The following is a 21,385-nucleotide window of genomic DNA, read 5'->3' as shown; positions in this document are numbered from 1 at the left end:
TTGCACTTACCGCAAATCTTAAAACCCCGTTGACGACGACGAACAAACGAATTGTGCAAAATTCGCCTTTTTCTTTGACGGGATGATGATTTTTCTATTTCTTCTTCGCGACCTTCACTGATTTCGCTGAACTTCTTTGACAGCGAAGCGGCTGTCAAAACTGACAACTAGATACTTCAAAATTAAAACGGGTTTGTTATTTTTGGTGAATGGTTCAACTTTATTTTTCCTCTAAAATTTAATAGTTTATCACTTAAGAATATTCCTTTACCTTAGAAAATCCCTTTACTTGTCTTCAATACGAAGTCTTCGTTCACCGGTCGCTTTGTGATGCGTGTAGTCTATTCGTGTCACCGATGACTAGAAGCGCCAGTTTGATGTTGGCTTTCGTTTCTATGCTTTTATCCCGAACAACGTCCGCCTTTTTCGTCAGCACCCGAATTCGCAGGTCCACGTACCGAAGCGCCTCGTCGATGGTGAATTCAACGTAAGTTTTCAGTCCAACGTCTACCAGCAAATTCTGCACTTTATCGGCACGGGCATTCATGAACATGTTGCCGCCAATATTCACACGCGTCTTGAAGCCTTCCGCGGTGGATTTGTTCTGAAGAATCGTTTCGATCATGTTTTTAAGCTGCACGTACTCCAAAATCTCGGCATTTATCTCATTCAGCTGCTTTTCACACACGCGGAGGTCCTCTCTTAGGTTCTCATGCACAAAGTTTTCGATGTTCTCCGGCGACATTTGATACTTTGAAGCCATTGTTGAGCTGCAAACAAAAGAGACTTAACTTAAGTTTATTCTAATTGTGTTTTAAATGGTAATTATTACATAAAATATGATATTTTTACCTTTTGATTCTATCACAAAGAAAACAAAATTTACTCAGATCGATTGTTTACCTTTCATTTGACGTTTGTTCAAAACATCGCATGAAACATCGCCGAAACGTAAAACATCGCAACCGTGGTCGAAATCGTCAAAAGGTGGCGCTGCAATGCTTAATTATCAGCCGATTTTTTAAAAGAATCACTAAAATTTCGGTTTTTGCGCGTTTGGAGCGAAAAATTAGAAACGATAAAAATCATAGTCTGCCTGGTCAAAATCTCCAACCTAACACAGGCCAAAGGGGTTGAAGGTTTTCAAATTAAAACTAATTGTATTTACACACGGAACAGCCGAACGTTGGTAATCGCCGCAGCATTATGGTAATAGCATTAAATTGATAATATACCGGCACGCCAACATACTTGTCTTTGGGGAACTCTTTCCTACTTAGCCATACTGCTAAATTGTGTGCATTGTGAACAAAATTACAGCGGAACTGTATAAAAGCAGCGGCCGGTCATACCCGTAGCCACTCTAACGCAAAGACCTTACAATTGAAAAATGATCCCGTGCAAGTGCATCGTGCTGCTTTTGGTCATTGTGGCCATCATGGCCAATAAAGGACAAGGGCGTAGTGTAAGCGGCGGTGAATCATTGTTCGAGTTTTCGTTGACACACTCTCCTGCCTTGCAGATCGAGCGCTCCAAACGAGACGTGGTTGCAGATGGTATGGCGTTCCAAGTTTCCGCATCGGCCGAGGACAGCCGATCCAGCATTCCCGTAATCAGCGATATTCAACGGGTGGAGAAGATTGCCGATTTGGTCATTTCCATCGGCGAGCAAGTCATTCCGGTACTGCTCAACAATCTGGCCGAACAGGTAACGTCGGGTGATCGAAAACTTTCACGACACGCCGAGAAACCTTCACCGGGCCGCGTCATGTAGCGGCTCTCCATCCTTGCAATAAATAGGGTGACAAACAGTTGATGGGTGTAAGCGATAATAACAGTACATACCTCACTCTCGGTGGGTTGGTGGTCCCCACCGTTAATGGTTTATTAATACAATTCGTTTCTTGCTACTTCGTCCGCAAACAACTTTCGGACGGGGACGGAATTCGGTGGCTAAATTAACGTGCTCTCAGAGCCACACTACACTACCAAAAGCCAAAAGGCTTGTACCGCTCATTGTACCGCTGCTTGAGGCTTATTCTTCGTCTTGACAAACGCCAGAAACGTTGTCCAGATTAGACTGAATAACCCAGCCACGACGATCTGGTTCTTGGGCTTGATGACCGAAAAGTTGAACGTCTGGGCGACGGGCCAGTAGAAGAACCCGACCTTGTAGGTGTCCCAGAATTTGGCCACCACCTCGTCGCGGGCCGCCTGCTGCGGCTTGCGTTCCAGCAGGCTCATGCCGTAGAAGAAGAACACGATGGCGAACGGGTCGTACGCGGCCTGTTCGGTGAACGCCTTGGCCAGCGACGACCGAAAGTCGGTCCGGGGCCACATGATGTTGGCACAGCGCATCCACGAGTACAGCATCGGGGCGGACACGAATGTTCCGTACAGGCTATACCGTAGGCAGCGCGACCAGTCGTAGTTGTGTAGCCGCTTGCCTTCGATTACCGTCTGCTGGATCAGGCAACCGAGGGGCCAGAGCGCCGAGTACGAGATCATGCCCCGCAGGATCTTGTACTCGTTGGTGATTTCCACGATGAATTTCCACCACATCTTGTCGGCCCGTCAGCGAAGATCTGGAACAGGGAAACCAAGGCAAAAACGTTAATATCGCTGAACTCACCCGGTTGGTCGTCGTAAAAAGCGGTGGCCACTCTCGCAAGGATGCGTGTCAGTGGCGGCGTGACCTTGACACTGAGATACGTGACGAAAAATCAATAAAGTTAAAGTGGGCCATCAATCGCTGCTCCGGGTAGCGCGCGAGCGACCGGACCGTGCGCATATAACAGGGCACAGCGATGCTGCCGAAGGCCGTCCCAGAGCTGCGTGTGTCGTGGCCCCGCGTCCCCCCGCGTCATCTGTCGGTCAACGGGACAAGTTCAAGGCCCACCCACCCGGGTGCTGTGTGGCATTCGGTCCCATGCGAAGGCGAATGAAAATGAAAATTATGTAACTGGCCGCAGCGAGAGATACCCGGAGACTGTTTATGCTTTGAAGTGTATTAAAAATCTGACGCCCGGGTTTGCATGCCCGGCTAGCTCAGTCGGTAGAGCATGAGACTCTTAATCTCAGGGTCGTGGGTTCGAGCCCCACGTTGGGCGGAAATCTTTTTTATTCTTTTCATTTCCACATTTCTTAGCTTCCTGCGCGGGTTTCTATGCCCCAAACACAGCAGTGCAGCCGGAATGTGAAAACTTTGCCAATAGACGAACGGCAGAAAATTAGATTCGTCCTTATTGATCCCGGTCCGCCCCGGCCGGGCCAGAAAACTTGGCCTTCGTCCTCCCGGAGGCAACCCTTCGCCAATCGGGGAGCGGTTTAATAATTGCACATTGTCTTCAACTTTGGGTTGGAAAGTTTTCTAATTTATGCAGTCGGCGTTATCTGCCCCCGGCCGGCCAGCGGGGGCTAGTGTTTTCTCGCCCATCGGAACTTCCGTGTGCCGGACTTTTCTGGCTCGAGAGGTCGTTTTAGAAGGGAACGTACGTAGGTCGGCACACCACTTGCGTGCGCCGATCTGGGACGATGCTCGCTAGCCCTCTCTCTCTCTCTCTCTCTCTCGCTCTCTCTCTCTCTCTCTCTCTCGCTCTCTCTCTCTTCTTCTTTGTTATGTATGCAAATGTTTACCAATCGTGTCCCACCGAACGGCGACGGAACGTCCCTTCGCCGTGCGCCGTGTTTGCGCTGTGCTTATCGAAGTAATAATTTATTATTCAGAACACAGCAACGAACTTCTTATGCCACTTCCACTTCCCGGACACACTTCGGCAGGCCCGCCCGCAGCCCGCCCACCACCCACAGAGTGCAGAGGAGGGCACCGCGCGCGGTTTGCCGGTGCCAACGGAACAGTGTTTTGCATTATTTAGCTCGCTGCGAAACTGAACATGCATGGCGGCGGCAAACATCTTCGAACGGCGTGGACATTTTTGAATGCGATCGTTATTCGCTGAAAATTACACCTTCCCGCTCCGCAACACACAGGCTGGGTGGTGTGCCATTTTGTATCCCGCCCCGTGTGCCAACATGTTTTGCAGCGATGGCCACCGCCACCGCTGCCCGTCAGCGACGTCCGGCAGTAGCAGCCCCACGTGATTGCCGCCGTGTTGCCGGCGGCGCGGGCCGGCGGAAACGTGCCGCCTTTTGGCCGCAAGAAAAGAGGAACATAACAACACTAAAAGCACTAATAACGGGGGTCGAAGGCCACACGTGGGACGCGGGGCGCGGGGCGCGGGACGGTAACATCATCACAACAACGTGCAGCTGTGCCAACGTTGTCTGTCCGGACTGATTCGATCTATTTATCTACATACATCTTACGCCTTGCGCGGAGCGGCGAGCGGCGTCAGCGGCGGGGCCAACTCGGACAGACGGACAAATATGTAACACACAACTCGTAATGGCACATTCCATAAAGAGTGATGCAGTGCGCGCGAAACGGGCGCAGGACGCAGGACGCAGGAGCGCACGTTGACGTTGACGCTGGCGTTGATGGCGGCGGTGACCGCCGCAGCACCGGTAATTACATATTTGCCATTGCGCCCGGACGGACGCATTCACACCCGACTGCAACATGTCACACGCGGCTGGCGCAGAACGAAAACGGGGTACATCCGCCGTCACATTTCGGCCGTGAAAGCGTGTGGCTCGCTGGCTGGTTCACTGCGGTATTGGCAACAGTTTTGCTGTTTTTTGTTTTCGCTCTACCGAAATGGATGAGACTGACCGACCGACTCCGGCTGGCGGATGTTGTCCGTGGGTTTGGGACCGCCCACCCACCCTGGCACCAGAATCCGATTTCTGGCAGCTGGCGCACGTATCGTATTTGTCAGCGAAATTGGTTGAATGTGGCACTTTCATTATGACCGATTGTGAATGCAAATTTTTCCGAATTAGCCCAAGCCCGGACCGAAAAGGCCTGAATCGGGCTTTGATTTCGTTTGATTTGATTTCACTCGCGGTTCAAATGAGATGAAACTAATAACAAATGGGATCATTAGCTTCAGGATTCGGGAATTTCATTGGGAAATAGACAACCGGCACTCGGTGGAACCATGTGGAACCGTTAAACGTGGAGGCGAATCACCCCATGCTGGAAAATAACTAATGCGTTATTAACTAGCAGCGGGTTGGCATGTCCGATAATTCCACGTGAAGCTTACGCTTACCTGCCCATCGAAACTGGATGGATTTGCTCATTCATGCATGTGTTTCATGCAATTGGCGAGCGAATGTTCAAAGTCAAGGCTTAATTAAAGGCTAATTCATTAAAAGACTTAGCGAATTTAAAGCCCTAATAGGACTACAATAAGGATAATGGCAATGTTCACAATATTTGATAATAAAGTGTAGCAGCCACTCCAGGTCCACGGTATGGTAACCTTAGTCTAGCGTAATAAGGGCAAGTGTTCGATGCTTTTTGAGGTTTGGTCAGGACTTCATTGAGCATCTTTTGTAAAACGCATTTGAAAGTTGAAAGAAACGCACGGTGCAGAATTCACCAGATCATCATAAGGCTCGTCGGTGGAAGAAATCAACACCAAAACGATTTGCTAAACGTACAGGTATAGTGAACATCTCCTCCAAAAACTCTTTTACCTTAAAAGGTAAATAACTCCCTTTCGTGCATGTTATTCTATCAGGACACTCGCTATAGAACGCAAACAAATTTGGCCTTGTTTAAAAAAAATCTCACCTAAGATCAATTCCAAAAAAGAATGGTATTTTATTATCCGCATGCTTTGAAACCTCCCTGATTGTGAGAGAAGCTACTTTGGAGTGATGAATTTTGGATATGACTCAACTATCAATATGAGAAGTTGTTTTCTTTTTAATTTTGCTAATTGGAGGTCCAAAACAACACACAAACGGCGGGAAACAAATTACAAAGGCATTTTCTCCTGAGATTCATTGTTTCAATGAGACCTATAAGTTGATGGCCTTTGCTAGTCATCGTGACTCGAAAGTTGTCCAAAACTTGATGAAAGCAAAAATCTTTCATGAAGTAACAAGTACTATTGGTAAAGATTTCACCCTACAACAGGATAGTGATAAATATGGACCGGTCCATCCTTCTGCGCTAAAAAACAGGATATTGCAGCATTCCACTAGCCAGAAGTACATTTGGCTATTCATAACAACATCGGAGTATGTGAAAACACCCTACTCAATCTAACAGAATTAGCCAAATGAATCAAAACAATCTGGACCAAAATAATACCAGAGGATTGTAGAAAGGGTCCTTATGATAAAACAACAAAGTTTGGCAATATTATCGGCAATATCCTCAAAAACAGCAAAACTATCATTTACACGACTTACCGTATTTTTCCGTGTATAACGCGCACCTTTTTCTCATTTTTTTTAGCTCTAAAATCTGGGTGCGCGTTATTCAAGGGGAGTAAAAATTTGTCTCCTCTAAACATATAAATGTGCTAAAAGGGCCATATTTTATTGTATTTTTGAATAATATTATGAAATGAAACATTTGTTAGGAATATAATTATCCACACAATATTGTTAAATATAATATATACCTTAATTTGGGGGTCTTCTATCTTATAGACATTCTGTCAAATAAGTACCGAGAATTTGTGATTTGAAAACAATACATTTTTTTTAAATCACAAATTTCCGGATACTTTATTGTCACAATGTACCTCTTCAGAGAGTGACAATGAGGAGTACATTGAACAGCAGTTACAGAATATCAATTTGTCAGACAGCAGTGAATCTGAGTTTGAAGATTATCACGAAATATATAATACTAGTCTGTCTTTTGCAATGTATACGCATTTTGTCTTTAGTCTACTTTAGAATATTTACAGAACATTTAGAATAATACATTATTATCATTTGGTATTTGTTGGATATCACATATCTGAAAAATGCATAACAAAAAACTTCTTTTTCAATTTTTTTCTCTTAAAATATGGGTGCATGTTATACACGGAAAAATACGGTATATCACGTTTTTGATTGAAGTTTGATTGACTAAAGTAAATTTGATGGACAAGGAGTTTTCATCCTCTTCTTTCGTAAAATCTTTTGTGTTCTTGATCTAAACTCTTTTCACTTGCCACTGTAGTTTGTTATTGAGTGTCCCGTCCCGTTCTCTGAATAAAGATTCGAATGGAGATCCGTTCGTTCTCGGCTACGTATAATGCAAATAGGATTCGAGGTTCCGCTCTATTGATCTAACTCTACATTTTCGAATATTTTAATGTCCCCAAACCATTGCGAAATCATTTAGCACATTTAATCCCAAGGCAGATTTTCCGCTCCACACGCGGAAATTGGCGGGCGGCCGGAAAATGGGAACGTGCGTTGTCACCTGTGTGTGCTTCGTGGCGCGCTGTGCACGCTCTTATGCGCATGGCTTCACAATTAACGTTCATTTAATCATGTGAGCTGATGAATTAATTGTTCTGACGGCCGCACGGCCCGCAGCGGCCTGCATTGGTGCAGCTTGTTATGTATATTTTTAAAACGGTGCTCACGATCACGTGCGCTCCCTGATCCGAGCCTGCAGCTGGGGGGGCCGAGGGGTGATATCATAAATTACCTGGGATTATTTAGCTGCCGCCGGAGCACGGCCGACGGCCAGCATTGTGCGTGGTGCGGCTGATTATTGATCGATACAGTACACTTCGCACGGACCGCGCTGCACTGCACCAGAGGTATCGTTGAAGGAATTCGATTTTTTTAGTCATACTGCCGATGTACAAATGAGGGTACGGCGAAACAATGGGGTGGTAAACATTGGCATGCCATCCTAAAAAAACCCGGGGCCATTCAGCAGATGATGGTTCAATTGTTGCTACGTATTGTTGCTCGCGTATGAAAGTTGATTAAAAGGGATTGTTTCCGAAGGCGAATCCTGCGCAAAAAGTGTTCGGGGGCCAGTGGTTTTTATTGCTTCATTTTAAACTCACGGCCGACGATGCTGGCATTCGGGCGACAACATCAAAGTGCCATCAAAATCGGGACGGGACGCACTGTAAACGAATTTGCGGGATGGCATTCCGTTACCGTTTGTAACTCTCCTTTGCAACGTTAGTGGAAATATGCCAACATGAATAGTTTAGCCTTCACTAACGTTGTGGTTTAGCCCATGCCTAGTGTAGCTCTGAATCAAAATCAATGTTTTGCGGCAACGAGCCGCGAATGGAACCGAAGCTCGGATAGCAAATGAGCACCGGTCGAAGAATTCAAATGGTTTCAAGTTTTCCCGGAAGTCCGTGAGCCACACACGGGGAGCAATTTTGCGTCTATTTACCCATCCGGTTCCGGTGTTCCGCTCGCACGTAGACAAAAATGAATCATTCAATCAACCTGCATCCCAGCGAGTCGATTTTTCCATTAGCGTCCATGTTGCAGCGTTTACGTTTGAACCGCTTTTGGAATCGAATCGGCGGCGGCCAGGTTGTAAAGGGGTTTGTTAGTTTCATCTGCAGGTGGGAACCGTACACGGGTGGGCAGGAAACGGAAGGCTGCTATGGCAGCGGGGGAACCGATGCCGGGACACGTTGGTCCCTCCGGCACTGCGGCGTAGCATCGTCTCGTCGGGGAATTCGCATAGCAGTTTAAAAAGGCATCAAATTTTATCAGCCGCCGAGTGGGTAATGGGCGATCCGTTTAGGTCGGCGGCCAGGCGGTAGCTGGGGTTGAGGTTGTGAACCCAATCGGGGCCCGAAGTAATTTGCAAACAGGCCACCCCATGGCGGGGAAAAAAAACGGAAGCTCGTCCTCGGTTCGAACCGTAATCATATCGATCGGAGCACGGCAGACGGCGGCGGCGGCGGCAGACCCAGCACCGCGCCAGTCACGGGGTCCCCGGGATGTTATAATTACGTTAGCAATAAAAGCGGTAATTTCGAAATCGGCCAGACGGGCTCGAGTGGCCGTGACTGGCCTTCGCCGAGTGATGTGCAGCGGATCACGCACTGCGCGGCGCGGCGGTTTTACAGCTCATCAGCTCGCGGTCCGAAGGGATCTCCGAATGGCATGGCGAATAGCGCATTTCCAGCGCTGACGGACCGTGGGCCATGTCGAAAGTTTAACGAATTTAAATGGCACCCGGCACGGCCCGGTGTGATGGGCGCACTGCGAGTTTGCAATATTTATGAAAGCCGCCCTTATTTATGGGGTATAAAATTAATTATGTTTAATGCTCGTGTGGTGCCCGGGACGACCCCGGGCCAACGAGGATCTCGGCTCGACGTGCCCCGACGCGCGACGGCTTAAGACTCTCAGAATGATGCGTATTATCGAATCGCCAACCGTCGCCGGCAACGTTCTCCGATAACCGCGAGACCATTGGGTTTACGAGCCGAGCCGAGTGTCCTGGGCGAAGGTGCGAATCGAATTGCCTTCCGTGGAGAGCCGGCTGGCACAGTTCCGACGGCTCGACGGCGGGTCTCGTTGGTGGCCCCTTTCAGAGCATCTTTGCCGCGCGTTCATTGGGCTTCTTCAGTTTTTTAATGGCGTTTCGGCTCGTTGCACCGACCTGGCCTGGCCGGTACAAAGTGGCGCGCTGGCTGATTGCTGATTCGCTTTTAAATGATTTTTAAGTGATATTTTCGAATTTTATGCCCCCATGAATGTTTACGGCTGCTACGAGCTGCGCGATAACCACGACCGCTGCGAGGCACCGAGCAGTAGACCTCTGAGTATGCAGAGCGCCAGGGAATTTTTATTTAAATATTGCGAAAAGTGTTGTGGACGAACGGATGCGCTGGTCGAGGATGGACACCGATGGTTATTGGGAATGGCGTTCACAAGACTTGACCCACGGTTGCTTCACTGGACCGTCTGTAGCCTACATTTCCGACCAGAAGTGCATTCTGCATAAACACAACTCCGAGAAGGTTTGCTAACACGACGAAAGTTTGCCTGGGGTTTTTTGCAAATTCTTAAGTCTTTTCATAATATTCTAATGCTATTGGAACAAGTTACTGGGCTGTTCAATAAATGTTTATACTTCGATAAGAAAAACACAATTGTATGGTTCGCAATACACTTTATTATTCAGTATGGCCTTTTTGAACATCAATACCTTTTGCCTTTTATTTCAAGGAGACTCCCATTTATGAATCCCATCCCTGAAGTGAAAAACTGGAAAGGCTTCTAAATACGCTTCCGCAATTGTTATGACGTCATCATTTGATGGAAAACACTTTCCATGCATGCATTTTTTTAGGTCTGGAAACAGATGGAAGTCGCTAGGTACCAAATCTGATGAATACGGTAGATGCTCCAACAATACGAACCCCAATTCAACTTTTATTCGAGGACCTAGGTTCACACAACTCTTTAACTTTGTTTTGGTTCAGGATCAGGGTGATAGACCCAAGTCTCACCAACAGTGATAAGTCGACGCATAGAATCCACTTTATCCATTTCGGCGGAATGCGGCGGTCTGAAACGCAATACTTCAGTCAAAATATTGCTTGCACTACCCATAACTCTCCTATAACTCTTTCAGTTCTTCTCTTCTTCGACGAATTTTCATTACCATATCCTGTATTTTTCTATGATTTTGATCGTCTTCAGGGCTTGTGCGACCACGTCTAAATTCCGCAGCCCATCTTCTTACTCTACTAATTGAACGTGAAGAGTCCTTACATCCTTTCAACATTCGTTGATACATTTCCTTTACTTTTGAGCCATCCAAAAATAGTTAGTTAATCACTGCACGATACTTGATTTTTTTATTACAAAAATACTGTGACGTCGCTGATACTAAATGGCTGGTAAGCAAAGCGGCAAACTTACTGAACAACATCCGCACGAGCTCGTAGTAGTGATGATGAAAAGCGCGCGTATGGAAATTTGTGAAAGACAACAATGTTAAACGAGTACCTTCACACATTACTCTCTGTGTGACTCGTAATTGTAATTGATTACCATTCATGGTAGACGCTTACAAAAACCAGAACGGAACACAATTTATTTTAATTTGCGGTTGTTATCGAGAAAAAAATGGTTGCAATCTGTTCGTCCCCGTGGGTGTGTGTCTCGCTCAATCACGACTCATTTAGCTATCCTCTCTCTCTCTCTCTGTCGCCGGCAATCGGATTAGCATAGAACCGCAGCGGTGCAAAAACCGGATCCACGGGAAGGCCCGGCGACGACAGGCTGCTGCCCGGCGCATACATTATCGTTTCGCGTAAGCTGCCGGTGCGCGCATCGTGACGACTATAAAACCCACCACGTCGCCGTATCTGTGGCCATCTGCTGGACCCGTTAATTACTAGATTCCTGGCGCTGTCACGAGCCCCGCCGACCACGGAAAACAAAAGTGGCAGTCACGGCGCACGGTCTCTTATCTGCTGCGTGTCTGTCGGCGGGGATCCGTGTGCCCCGTCCCGGTCCCGGGTCCGATACACTGGCGGGACACGACCTACGATTATTATCGGCGGACGGCACGGCCGCCTAACAGCTGACCGCCGCCGCCGTCATCAGCTGATTGCGGCCGAGCGCCGGCGGCTCAATCCGTCTCAGCGGCGGGCGTCTCAAGTGACTCAAGCGGTCCGGTCAAGTGTTTTCTTTCGCTTTTTCCCACTGCCCAGGCAGGCCCAGGCAGTACCAGAGGGGGGTGTCCCTGGGTGGGTGGAACATGGTCCCGAAGTGTAGTAGCGCGCACGTCGCACGCCGTGTACTACGCAAGGCGATAAGAGCGCCGCACTGGAGATCGTTCTGCCGCGCAACGGGTGTTTAATTTTGCGCCGTTTTACGAGCTTTATTTTTACCGCATGTGGCCCGTTTACGACCGCCCAGTCTCGGCTTGGCGACGTTGACTGATGAATGAACACACACGGCCTGCGACAGCGTATCGATTGTTGACAAAACAATCGAGGCGCGGAAATTGCACCACCGGTAACAGTGGTAGCCACACACACTCGCCACACGGGGATGTAATCGGTTTATTGGCCTTTACGTGCCCGGCCGCGGGCTGAGTGGACGCTCGATGAAACATTTTACGCAACGCAAGATGATGCATCCAACGCTCACCCTTCTTGACGTAAAGCTGACGCTAGTCAACTGTCTTAAGTAGGGCACATTTTTCATGTACCGATCGTGTGTTTACTTATCAGGTATTATTATCATTATTCATTTATTGATGATGATGAGATGATGATGATGAGACCCACCTCTTACCCCAACATAGGTTTGAGATAGGCGAGATAGTTATCGTGTGATAATTGTATTTAACAAGATTTCAAGAAAAAAAAATGATACGAAGTGGTGGCATCGTTGCAAGACACTCTAGAACACTCTGTCTGACTCTAATCCATGCATACAACGGTATCCAGCCATTTCCATAAGAAGAAAACGAATACGGAACCACTCTCCGGATTGCCCCGTAAAATCTCCAGTTCTTTCAGTGTAGCCGCTTCCCTAGAACTATTGTAGCGCTAGGGTACCACTACTAAGAACGGCCGAAATTACATTTATCTAGGACATTTACGGTAGCATGAAAAAAAAATCATCAATGGACGAATTTGATGCACCTGTCCCACGATAGCACGAGTGCAGTGAGAGTCATTCTATTGTTGAGTTTTTGCTTCAACTGTCCACTTTTACGCGCGAGCGTCTCAAAAATATGTTGTCTCATTCATGATATACTATTATTCTAAATTATTGTTAAAAATTCAAATTCAAAAAAAATATTTTTTTCTCATCATCATCCAGCCTCCGCGATGAGTGTAGTAGATTACAAGTGTATACTAACAACATTTACATTACATTTACAACATTTCATTACATTACATTTACAACACTTACATTTACTTTATTCACTACGAGCCATAGGGCTGTGAGGCCTCAGCGACTGATCGTAAGAACAAGATAATGTATTAGGCTGGCTTAAAAGAAAATCATTTTTTTCTCGGTAGATGGCTGTAGTGATCGATATCTTGCAAATATCATACAGTTTCTAGTTTCAGTTTTCAAGCTGACACTTCACACTAAATTCAGATCTCTACTGCCAACAACTGGACCGCCTGAAGTGAGTGACCAGAAACGGCCGGAATTGGTCATCAGAAGAGTTGTTCAGTTCCATCAGGACAACCCCAGAACTCGCCAGAAACTCCGGGAGTTTAGATGGGAAGTTTGAATGTATCCACCGTATAGTCCGAATCTTACACCGTGCGTTTATCACCCTTTTTGCGCATTGTAAAACTTCCTGAGTGATAAAAAATAAGAGTCACGAGAGGACTACAAAACTACTGTCGGAAACCAAACTCAAAGTGCGGCTATAGAAACTTGACAGTGCCTATATCGTATTTGGTCGAAAAAAAGCTAGAAATCATAAAACTTCAATCAAACTAAATGTGTTTATTCATAATTTTTTCTACTTGAAAAAGTCCGAAAACCAGTAGCTGAATCGAAAAGACTGTTTGGAGGATACGTTAAAAATGTAGGTGCGGCTATAGAAAGTTGACTGAGTGTATGCAAATAGGTTGATTGAGTTTTTCGCCAATAACGACCAAGACTTCTATAAGAGAGCTAGCATTATGAAGCTACCTTTAAAATTGCAGCAAATTATACAAACTTTTTTTACCAAGAGAATGTGCGCAATGCTGGTCGATGTTTGGCGTAATTGACTATGTTAAGAAGTGGATCACTTGGTACTTGATCTAGCCAAGATCTTAGCCGACGCCGTAATGATTCTGCTCAGTCTAACAGGTTTAATTTACGTAAGGTTAGGAATAAGCAAGGGGACGATAGTTGAGATCACTGGGTAGTAGGATAAATACTTCGTTGTAGGTTGTAGAGGATGAGTTTCCTCATTGCTGACCAAATAACACGCGTGAACTTAACGTGAAACCCGCTCTATAATATCCTCTAGGTGCATGATCTAATTCAGCTCTCAGCTTATGCTAATACCCGATGTACTGATGCCACGGAAGGCTGGAGAGCTGGCAGGAAGAGATCTATGCGACAGTGGACAGTTTCTGCGACTGATCGTAACGAATTGCAAATTCACCGAGGCGCACATTTTGCAACCCAGAATAAAGCTTTTGCAAATTTCATGCCCATTTTTCTGCATTTATCTGGGCGTTCCTGAAGGATTTTCCACATCGCAAACGATTCGCCATTGCACGTTCGCCTCAGAAACGTCCGTATCTTTGCGCGCATCGCCTTCGGCAATGTGCATGGTGAGAAACGATTTGTTCCAAATACCTCCCCGTGCCAGCCCAGGACACACGGAGCATACCGACGGCGGCTCGGCTGGCGTCGAGAAGGAGAACGAGAAGTTTTATTCCATTCCCTGCGTCGTACGGCACGACTTCTGTCTGGGCGCTTCTCGCCGTCCCACCGGCGGCCTCGGAGCAAAGTGTGAAAATGGTTCCCATTAATATGCAGAAAACATGATTAATAATCATTTTTATTTCCCGAGAAATTTCAGCGCCACCAACGGCCAGTGGCAGTGGCCAGCCGAGTGACGAAAGCGCCATCGCCATCTCGCCCATACTAATGCTGCCCTCGGGGGCCCATAACGACCAGCCAGCCAGCCCAGTACGCAATAGAAGCCGGTCTGGCCGTGGCCGTTTGTGAGGATCGCGATTCGCGAACTTAATTAGGTCCAGCGAGGGCCGCGCGCGGTGGAAATTATTTTGCATGACAAACTGGCCGCACACCGGTCCGAGCGGAGGAAATTTAGTCAAACCCTCGGCACAGGCAACAGCTGCCCGCAGCCCGTCCGGAGTTCGCTATTTCGCTGTCAGTTTGATTAATCTGTTAGATTCATTCAAAACGTCCGTTGGCCCAAGACGCTAGAAGTCGCGCGAAGAAGTGTTCGTGTGGGCGCGTACTGGGCCAGGACGCAGGGTCGGTCGGCCGAATCGAGGACAAGTGCTTGCCAGTAATTTGTGCGCAAGATTTATTGCGCCCTGTCGGCTTGGCATTTTTGGAAAATCCATTTCGCGTAACACGCGCAGGAAGGGCCTTTGGGCCAGGGGTTTGGCCGGGTGTACCAATCCGCAGGCGGTGAAGTAATTAGGCGGTGTTTGCCAAGCGGCGGTTGATTAAATCAATGTTTGTCTGCTACGTTGATTACGTGTTCCTTGGTCTGCTCGAGTCTCTAGTCAAACTATTCCAAGTCCGATGGACCATCCGGGGAGCATCTGTAAAGAAATTCGCTGGACGGCTTAAACGACTTTCCGGCTGCAGTACTGTAGTACGTTCCAAGTTGTTTGATTCGACCAGCTGCCTCGATCGGTATTGACCAATAGACCCCAGTGTGCCTTTCCCGCCCGTGGGCCTTGCCCTTGCAAATTGAATCGATCGCCGCGATTGCGACGACGTCGCTGCGTCGGCATTAATTACCCATCCATTCCCCTTTTTTCGAAGTGTGCCGAGCCGAGCTACGGTCTATTGTTTTCTGGCCGACCAGACATCTCACATCTTGCCGCCATTTGCAATCGCCAACGGCGAGATAGCGCGCCGCTTGGGCTCAAAGAAGTTGCAGCACAATATTTATTACCCGAATCGGTCAATTGGACAGTAATCGTGGGCATTGTTTGCGCCATTTTACTTTTGCGCCTCACCTGAGTGCTGCCAAAATGGCTGACCAGAGACCGCGGCGCTTCGCGGCATTGCGTGTGGGTTGTTTGAATTGATTTCAATAAATAGTTTTATTTGCTGATACACAGACCCGGGGCCCCGGGTCCGGGTGTTGCCAACCGGCAACCCGGACGAGCGGAGCGATTGCTGTTACTGCCTGCGGAGCTGCGGTATGTAATCGATTTTAATTGCCCCCGTACAGTAATCGATTCCGCTTGTAAAACTGTTTGGCCGACCCATTTGGCCGGCGAAAACAAATGCCGGCCATTGTTGTCGGTTCCGCAGCCGGAAAGATCGATGATGGGCCCGCTCGAAAAAGGGGGCAGCCGATGGAGCTGCCAACCCCACTCACCAAGGAGGAGAGCACAGAAAAACGCCAGCCAACGCCAGATCAATAATTCAATCGTCCAAGGGCCCAATTCGGGTACCGGGGCCGGATGTTAAAGAGTATTGAAAAGAGAGAAAGAGCCCAGCCCGGTCCGGTCCGGTCCGGAACCACCTGCGTGGAGTGGCTCCGTAGCGGCTCGATGGCCCCCGGGGGAAATCAGAATCGATTTTGCCGATATCATTTATGTGGCAGTTCGGAAGATTGCGCAGCTCTTGAAGATGAGAACTGCCAGGCCATCGAAGCCCGGGCCGAGGACTTAAGATTTTACGTCATCGGCGCGGAATGGACCAACCTTGGCTCTTGGCTCCCGAGTCTGAGTGATGATGTTTGGTGGAAGTTTTATTTCCCCCGACCGAGGGGCCGAGCTGACTGCCTTCTGGAGCCTACGTTTCACGTGCATGACACAACATTGCGCACCAATTGAAAGCATCGAACCGAATCGATTCCGTTCCGGTGGGGCCCAGGCGAGAAATCGAAACTCGTTCGATACGCGACCGGACCATTTCCGGTTCCGTTGGCGACGGAAGAATCGGCAACATAAAAAAACCGGCATGGACAACACGTTCGCTCTAAAAATCAGGAACGATCGAACAGTACACCCTAAACCCAATCACGGCCGGTCGGGCCGGGTAACGGTAAGCCGACTGCTTAATATTTGAAATTTGAATTTTATGCATGATTTGCGTTCGGCTCCGCTCGAAACGTAGTGCAGTGTGTGGTCCGGGGCCCGTTCGGAAGTGTGGTTTGCTGGTTGGCCGTGCTGCATGAAATTAAATGAAATGTGGCAAACATCCGTGCATAAGCTACCATTTTGTCCTGGGGCCGGAGCAGAGCGCATAACATTTATTTATTCATTTGTTGTTATTATTCCTGGTCGGGCCATAAATAAATGAACCTCACACGAACCGGTCGAACCGTGGAGAATCCGGCTGTCCGGGGTCCGTTTTATTAGTGTGCCATGATGGGTCGCCGCCGTCGCCGATCGATCGTTAGCGGTGGCCGTCTGCCGGTGCCCTATCTGCCGTATGTTTATTCAGCATATTTATGCTACCGCTTCAAACGGGTGACGCGCAACGTGAGCGCCGTCCTTCGGGCGAGCATCGGGCGACGTTACGGGTGCGTATAGAATATCTTATTCGGAGCCCGCGGAGCTAAACATACATACAGCGAACACCGAACATGGTGACACAAACCGGAACGCCCAAGATGCTCGCGGGACGGGTCTGTTTTATTTTTTGGCAACCGTGCCCGACAGCCCCGGCTCGTTTGCATAAAACTTTACCGTATCAATATTGATAATATAATGCACATTCGAAATGTTATAGCTCCCGGGCACCCGGGGTCGACTGTCCTGTGAGTGTTCAGGAACATCCAAAAACGAGACACACGAAATTAGATGACCCTCGGTGGCAGCCCGTATTACGGAACGGCTTACGGCCAGACGGTCGTGTCGAATGTCAATTCGCGCATTCCGAGTGGTCAAATATTTGCAACCATTCCGGAGGGTCCTCAATGCTCAATTAGAGAGGGTCGGGGCCGACGGGCGATACTATCCGTAACAGACGGAAAGTTTTACAATGACCCGCACGGTGGAGCTGCCTATTTTTATCCCATTACGAGGATCCAAGAAAGAGTGCAAGAAAGTTGGCCACATAAGAGCTCGGGTCGGGTTATCGGGTTTTCTGTTCCGGTGGTGCTGCCAGCGCGCTCGGCAACAACAGGATTCAGGTCCGAGCAAAATTAAAACGACGAACAATGGCCGTGAGTGAGCTAACTCTCTGCCCAGATGTTACGCCCTGGAACTGTCACCGACAGACCTGGCAAGTTTTTCCACTCGGAACGCCGACCGTCTGTCGCACACACGCGCTTGTGTAACACATCCGAGGGATCCGTCCGGGGCTCGGGAACGTTTGACGACGTATTTTGGAAACATCAACGGAAGCATCAAAATTGCATGTCATAATCATAAAGGAGGCACACTCCAGCAAGCGTAACGATGCCTGGGCAGCAAAGTTTGAGCATAAACAAGTTCCACAATCGGGACCGGACCGGAACCGGGCACCGGTCGCCGGCGCGACGACTTGTCAGCTTGAAGTTGCAGCAGGAGCAGTTTTTTTCCGTAACTCCCGAGTCGGGCCAGCCATTGTTAAGCAATTGTTGGAAAATCTTAAATTTACCATCGCACAAACAATCGCGCCAGCGTGCGCAGGGAAAACAATTTAAAAGTTCGAAACCGTCGCTTGGTGCAGGAGGTGGTTATGTGATGGCCTCTGGCGCAGCTGGAGCGCTAGCAAGAACCTAAAATAAAATGGAACGGCAGTAACATGTATAGGCGGCCAACATGCTGCCAGACATTGTCGGAGAGACGGGGAGCCACGGGGTTATCTGCTTCATTTCGGAATGAAAATGGCTCCGGCCCATCCGTCGCGTAAGTGGTTGGTAAGAAGAAAATGGCTCCGGCTAGATCTCGGCCCGGAATGGCTTCCTGGGACTCGTTGGACCTTCAGCCAGCAGCCTTCCGGTGGCGACTGAACGGTCCCATGGTTTTGTTGAATGACAAGAGATTAAAATCAGATTGGATCGTTTTCGGTGCCGGGTTGCCAGCTTGCTGCTGCTGCTGTCAGAACTATAGGCTCCATCTCCATCGCAGGAATCGTTTCAAACCCCATCCTGCGGCCGGGAACTTCTCGGAGGGTAATAGAAACCAAAAAAACGGGTCATCAGATTAGTCGTTGGCGTTGGCGAGGGGCAAAATAGATTGAATTTCACGCTCGGCATAATTAGGCCCGGCCAACGTTAGCGTCGCATCATCACGAGCGAGATTTTGAGCCAAACATCAAAAGTGAGCCCTTTCCCGGATCGATTGGCGCGAGTGACGGCAATATAAATACGGGGCTTACGGGGTTATTACGCGAATCATTATGCGTAGGGCCTCACTTAAAAGCCGGTGGCCGAGGGTGTCAACAAAAGGGGTTCAGATTGATGGCGGTACTGGAAGGTAAAAGTTCCGCCAACCAAACGCAACGCAACGGAGAAGTAGGCTCAACATTCCGAGACGTTCCGACACAGGACGACGGGGCGGAAGATAAATCGACATCGGTTGAGTGACGGGCGGGTGTCCTGTGAAATCGTCCCCTCGAAGCTCAGTCAAAGGAAGCCTGAATGCCTTCAGCTACAGCTGCGTGCTCCCCTCGTGGCACACGCCACCGCGGCATTATCACGGCTATTATCATTCGAACGTCGACAGTTTTGATAAATATTTATCCTTCCGATCTCGCAATTGCCGACGAGGGCGGGACGTCACCGTTGAGCAGAACCGGAAGCAGAGCGGAGACCGAACCCACCAAACCGCCGGGGCCATCCGTTCCCTCGTTTCCGGCACAAATTTATCGTCCTCTTGACGGGCGAATTGTGCGTTGCGCGGAACGCGCAATTCTTCCCAACACCGAGCCTCGCCCTTATCGCACGAGTCACACAAATCACCGGGCAAAGAAAAGAAACTCCGAACAGGACCCTCCGTCCGAGGACGTCCCGGTTTGCCAATAATGGTGCAAATAGGAGGGACACGTGGCACACAAGATTAGACGTCGACCGCGACCCTTCGGCCGGGCCGGCGAGTGTAAAAATTGACCTTTAATTAAGTGGTCATTTGTAGCGCTGGTGCGATGATGCACGACGCTCACCCTGGCAAACGGGGACCGGACCGTGCCGGAAATGGCCAGGGCAAGGCATTGGAAATGAAATTATCAATTTAATGTTTCTGACGTGCGGCAGCTCGAAAGTGTTGTGCGGAGAGCGCCCAGCCCAGCCTAAAGGGCTAAATCCGGTCCACGTCGTGTGGCCGAGGACAACCGAGAGCCGAAATGGAAAACCATTTCCGGCGCGCGGAGAGCAAACAGCGATAGCCCTTCCGGTCCCAGTGTTACGGGCCCGGAGGCCCGAAAAACGGAAGGATGAAATGAATTTATGGGGACATCCAATGTTTCATAATTTAATTTGAAACGCTGAAAACTGTCATAAATAATCTTTCTCTTGTTTTACTTTCAGCCCCGAGCGCTCGTCGCTCGCTCCCACCGAAGCCCTTCGTCTAGCCTTATCTTGTTGCTTCCTTTTTTCTCGTTCCCGTTCCCCTCCGAGCACCGAGCATGGCCCAGTTTCCCCGGATGAGCCAGCGGAGTTGGTTCTCTTTTCGCCCCGCAGGGAACTCGAAAGACTAGGACATCGGCACCGGGGCCCGAGATCACAGACTCGGGCAAGAGCCCGGTCGTCGGAGGACGCAGGACGGCCGCGGTAACCTCGGTGGACCGCTTAAGGAACGTGAACGAAATGATAAATGACACGGATGAATTGGTCGGTAACGAGGAGCGAACTTGTGCCGGGGCCCAGGATTGGAATCCCTTTCGGTGGCCCCGATCGCTCGAGGTGTGTTTGGCTCGTGACGAAGGTATTTTCTTTGGGAGGAAGCACATGGGTGAATAAGTCCAGGAGATGAGACACCGTGGAAGGGATTATTTTTACAAAATCCCCATTTATTTATCCAATTGTTCCTAATAAAACAAAGCTTCTGTGTATTTACAGGGTGCGCCATAGTGACAGAACCAATTTCAATGTCATATCCGCTCCGCCATTTTTCAGTCGATTTACATTCTTTACATTTACGATTTACAAATTCTTTAGGAAATGAGATTCTAACTCGCTTTTTTTTTAATCTTAGAATAACGGACCGTATTTATGAAATTATTGTTATTAGGCCCGAATATTTTCAAATATTCGGGCCGCTTTTTGTGTGTCTCATGAAGGCGTTCATTTGAACGATATTGTATTCTGAGTGAATTAATAATAAACGACAAACTATATCCTAAATAAATCCTGTTTATTTTTGAAAATCGATTGAAAAATGGCGGAATTACAACGAAATTGGTCCTGTCATTATGGCGCACACTGTTTCGAGTTTACTTATGTACTTATCGGCCCATGTGTTACACAAATTGGGAAAGGACTTGACCAAAAAAGAGCCCTCACAATTATTCGGCCATTTTTTTGTTTAAAAACCGCGCGCCGTCCGTGGAACACCTTTCATTAGTAGGTGACCGTGTACTTTCCCGGGCCGGGAATGCAATTATTAAACCGTTCGCGCTGGACAAAGAGTGCCAATTATGCGACCCGCTTCGGTCGGCTTAAGAAATGGGCCCAAACCGAAACTTGGGCAACGGAAATCCAGGCAGCTGGTGGTACCAGCGGTGTGGCGGAAAGCCTTTTAAAAGTTGGCCCATAATTTGATTGATTAGTGCCATCGGAGAGGGTCCCCGCCAGGACGGCGACGATTCGCTTCGCAGGAGTCGCTTTTATGTCCGCCCCTGATTGCGATACGAAGCGATAGTGCTCCGGATGCGGTACGGGAACGCTACAGGAACTTCG

At 48.6% G+C, this 21,385-nt stretch overlaps 3 protein-coding genes and 1 non-coding gene across 7 annotated transcripts in view; 2 read left to right on the top strand and 2 right to left on the bottom strand.

Moving 5' to 3' along the window:
• Positions 1-286: 286 nt before the first annotated feature.
• On the bottom strand, positions 287-1,989 carry LOC131211697 (protein UXT homolog). The gene is made up of 3 exons (XM_058205277.1): positions 1,846-1,989; positions 853-993; positions 287-770 (listed from the first exon to the last, which is right to left on the bottom strand). Exon 3 carries the CDS (start codon positions 761-763, stop codon positions 314-316), a length of 450 nt encoding a protein of 149 aa, XP_058061260.1. The 5' UTR covers positions 764-770; positions 853-993; positions 1,846-1,989; the 3' UTR covers positions 287-313.
• Positions 1,286-1,800, top strand: LOC131211698 (uncharacterized). The gene is made up of 2 exons (XM_058205278.1): positions 1,286-1,465; positions 1,523-1,800. Exons 1-2 carry the CDS (start codon positions 1,391-1,393, stop codon positions 1,772-1,774), a joined length of 327 nt encoding a protein of 108 aa, XP_058061261.1. The 5' UTR covers positions 1,286-1,390; the 3' UTR covers positions 1,775-1,800.
• Positions 1,990-2,001: 12 nt separating the features above from the next.
• The window catches only part of LOC131211695 (mpv17-like protein), a 125,004-nt gene continuing 105,620 nt past the window's right edge, over positions 2,002-21,385 (bottom strand). For all 4 annotated transcript variants that reach the window (XM_058205275.1, XM_058205273.1, XM_058205274.1 and 1 more), the window contains one exon: positions 2,002-2,585. In XM_058205275.1, the coding sequence (XP_058061258.1) occupies positions 2,014-2,562 (549 nt within the window). In that variant the 5' untranslated portion in view covers positions 2,563-2,585 and the 3' untranslated portion in view covers positions 2,002-2,013. The remainder of the gene's footprint in view (positions 2,586-21,385) is intronic.
• Trnak-cuu (transfer RNA lysine (anticodon CUU)) lies at positions 3,038-3,110 on the top strand. Its single transcript has one exon. It is a non-coding gene; the product is annotated as a tRNA-Lys (tRNA).

This window comes from Anopheles bellator, chromosome 2 (assembly GCF_943735745.2).
Source record: "Anopheles bellator chromosome 2, idAnoBellAS_SP24_06.2, whole genome shotgun sequence".
Lineage (NCBI taxonomy): Eukaryota > Metazoa > Arthropoda > Insecta > Diptera > Culicidae > Anopheles > Anopheles bellator.
Note: the sequence above shows the minus strand (reverse complement) of the source record. Positions and strands in the feature narration are given on the sequence as shown.

Bases quoted from the DNA above. Each gene is read 5' to 3' on its own strand.
- LOC131211697 (XM_058205277.1), bottom strand. From the start codon at position 763: ATGGCTTCAAAGTATCAAATGTCGCCGGAGAACATCGAAAACTTTGTG.
- LOC131211698 (XM_058205278.1), top strand. From the start codon at position 1,391: ATGATCCCGTGCAAGTGCATCGTGCTGCTTTTGGTCATTGTGGCCATC. The intron at 1,466-1,522 runs GTAAGCGGCGGT...CCTGCCTTGCAG, and splicing joins ATAAAGGACAAGGGCGTAGT to ATCGAGCGCTCCAAACGAGA.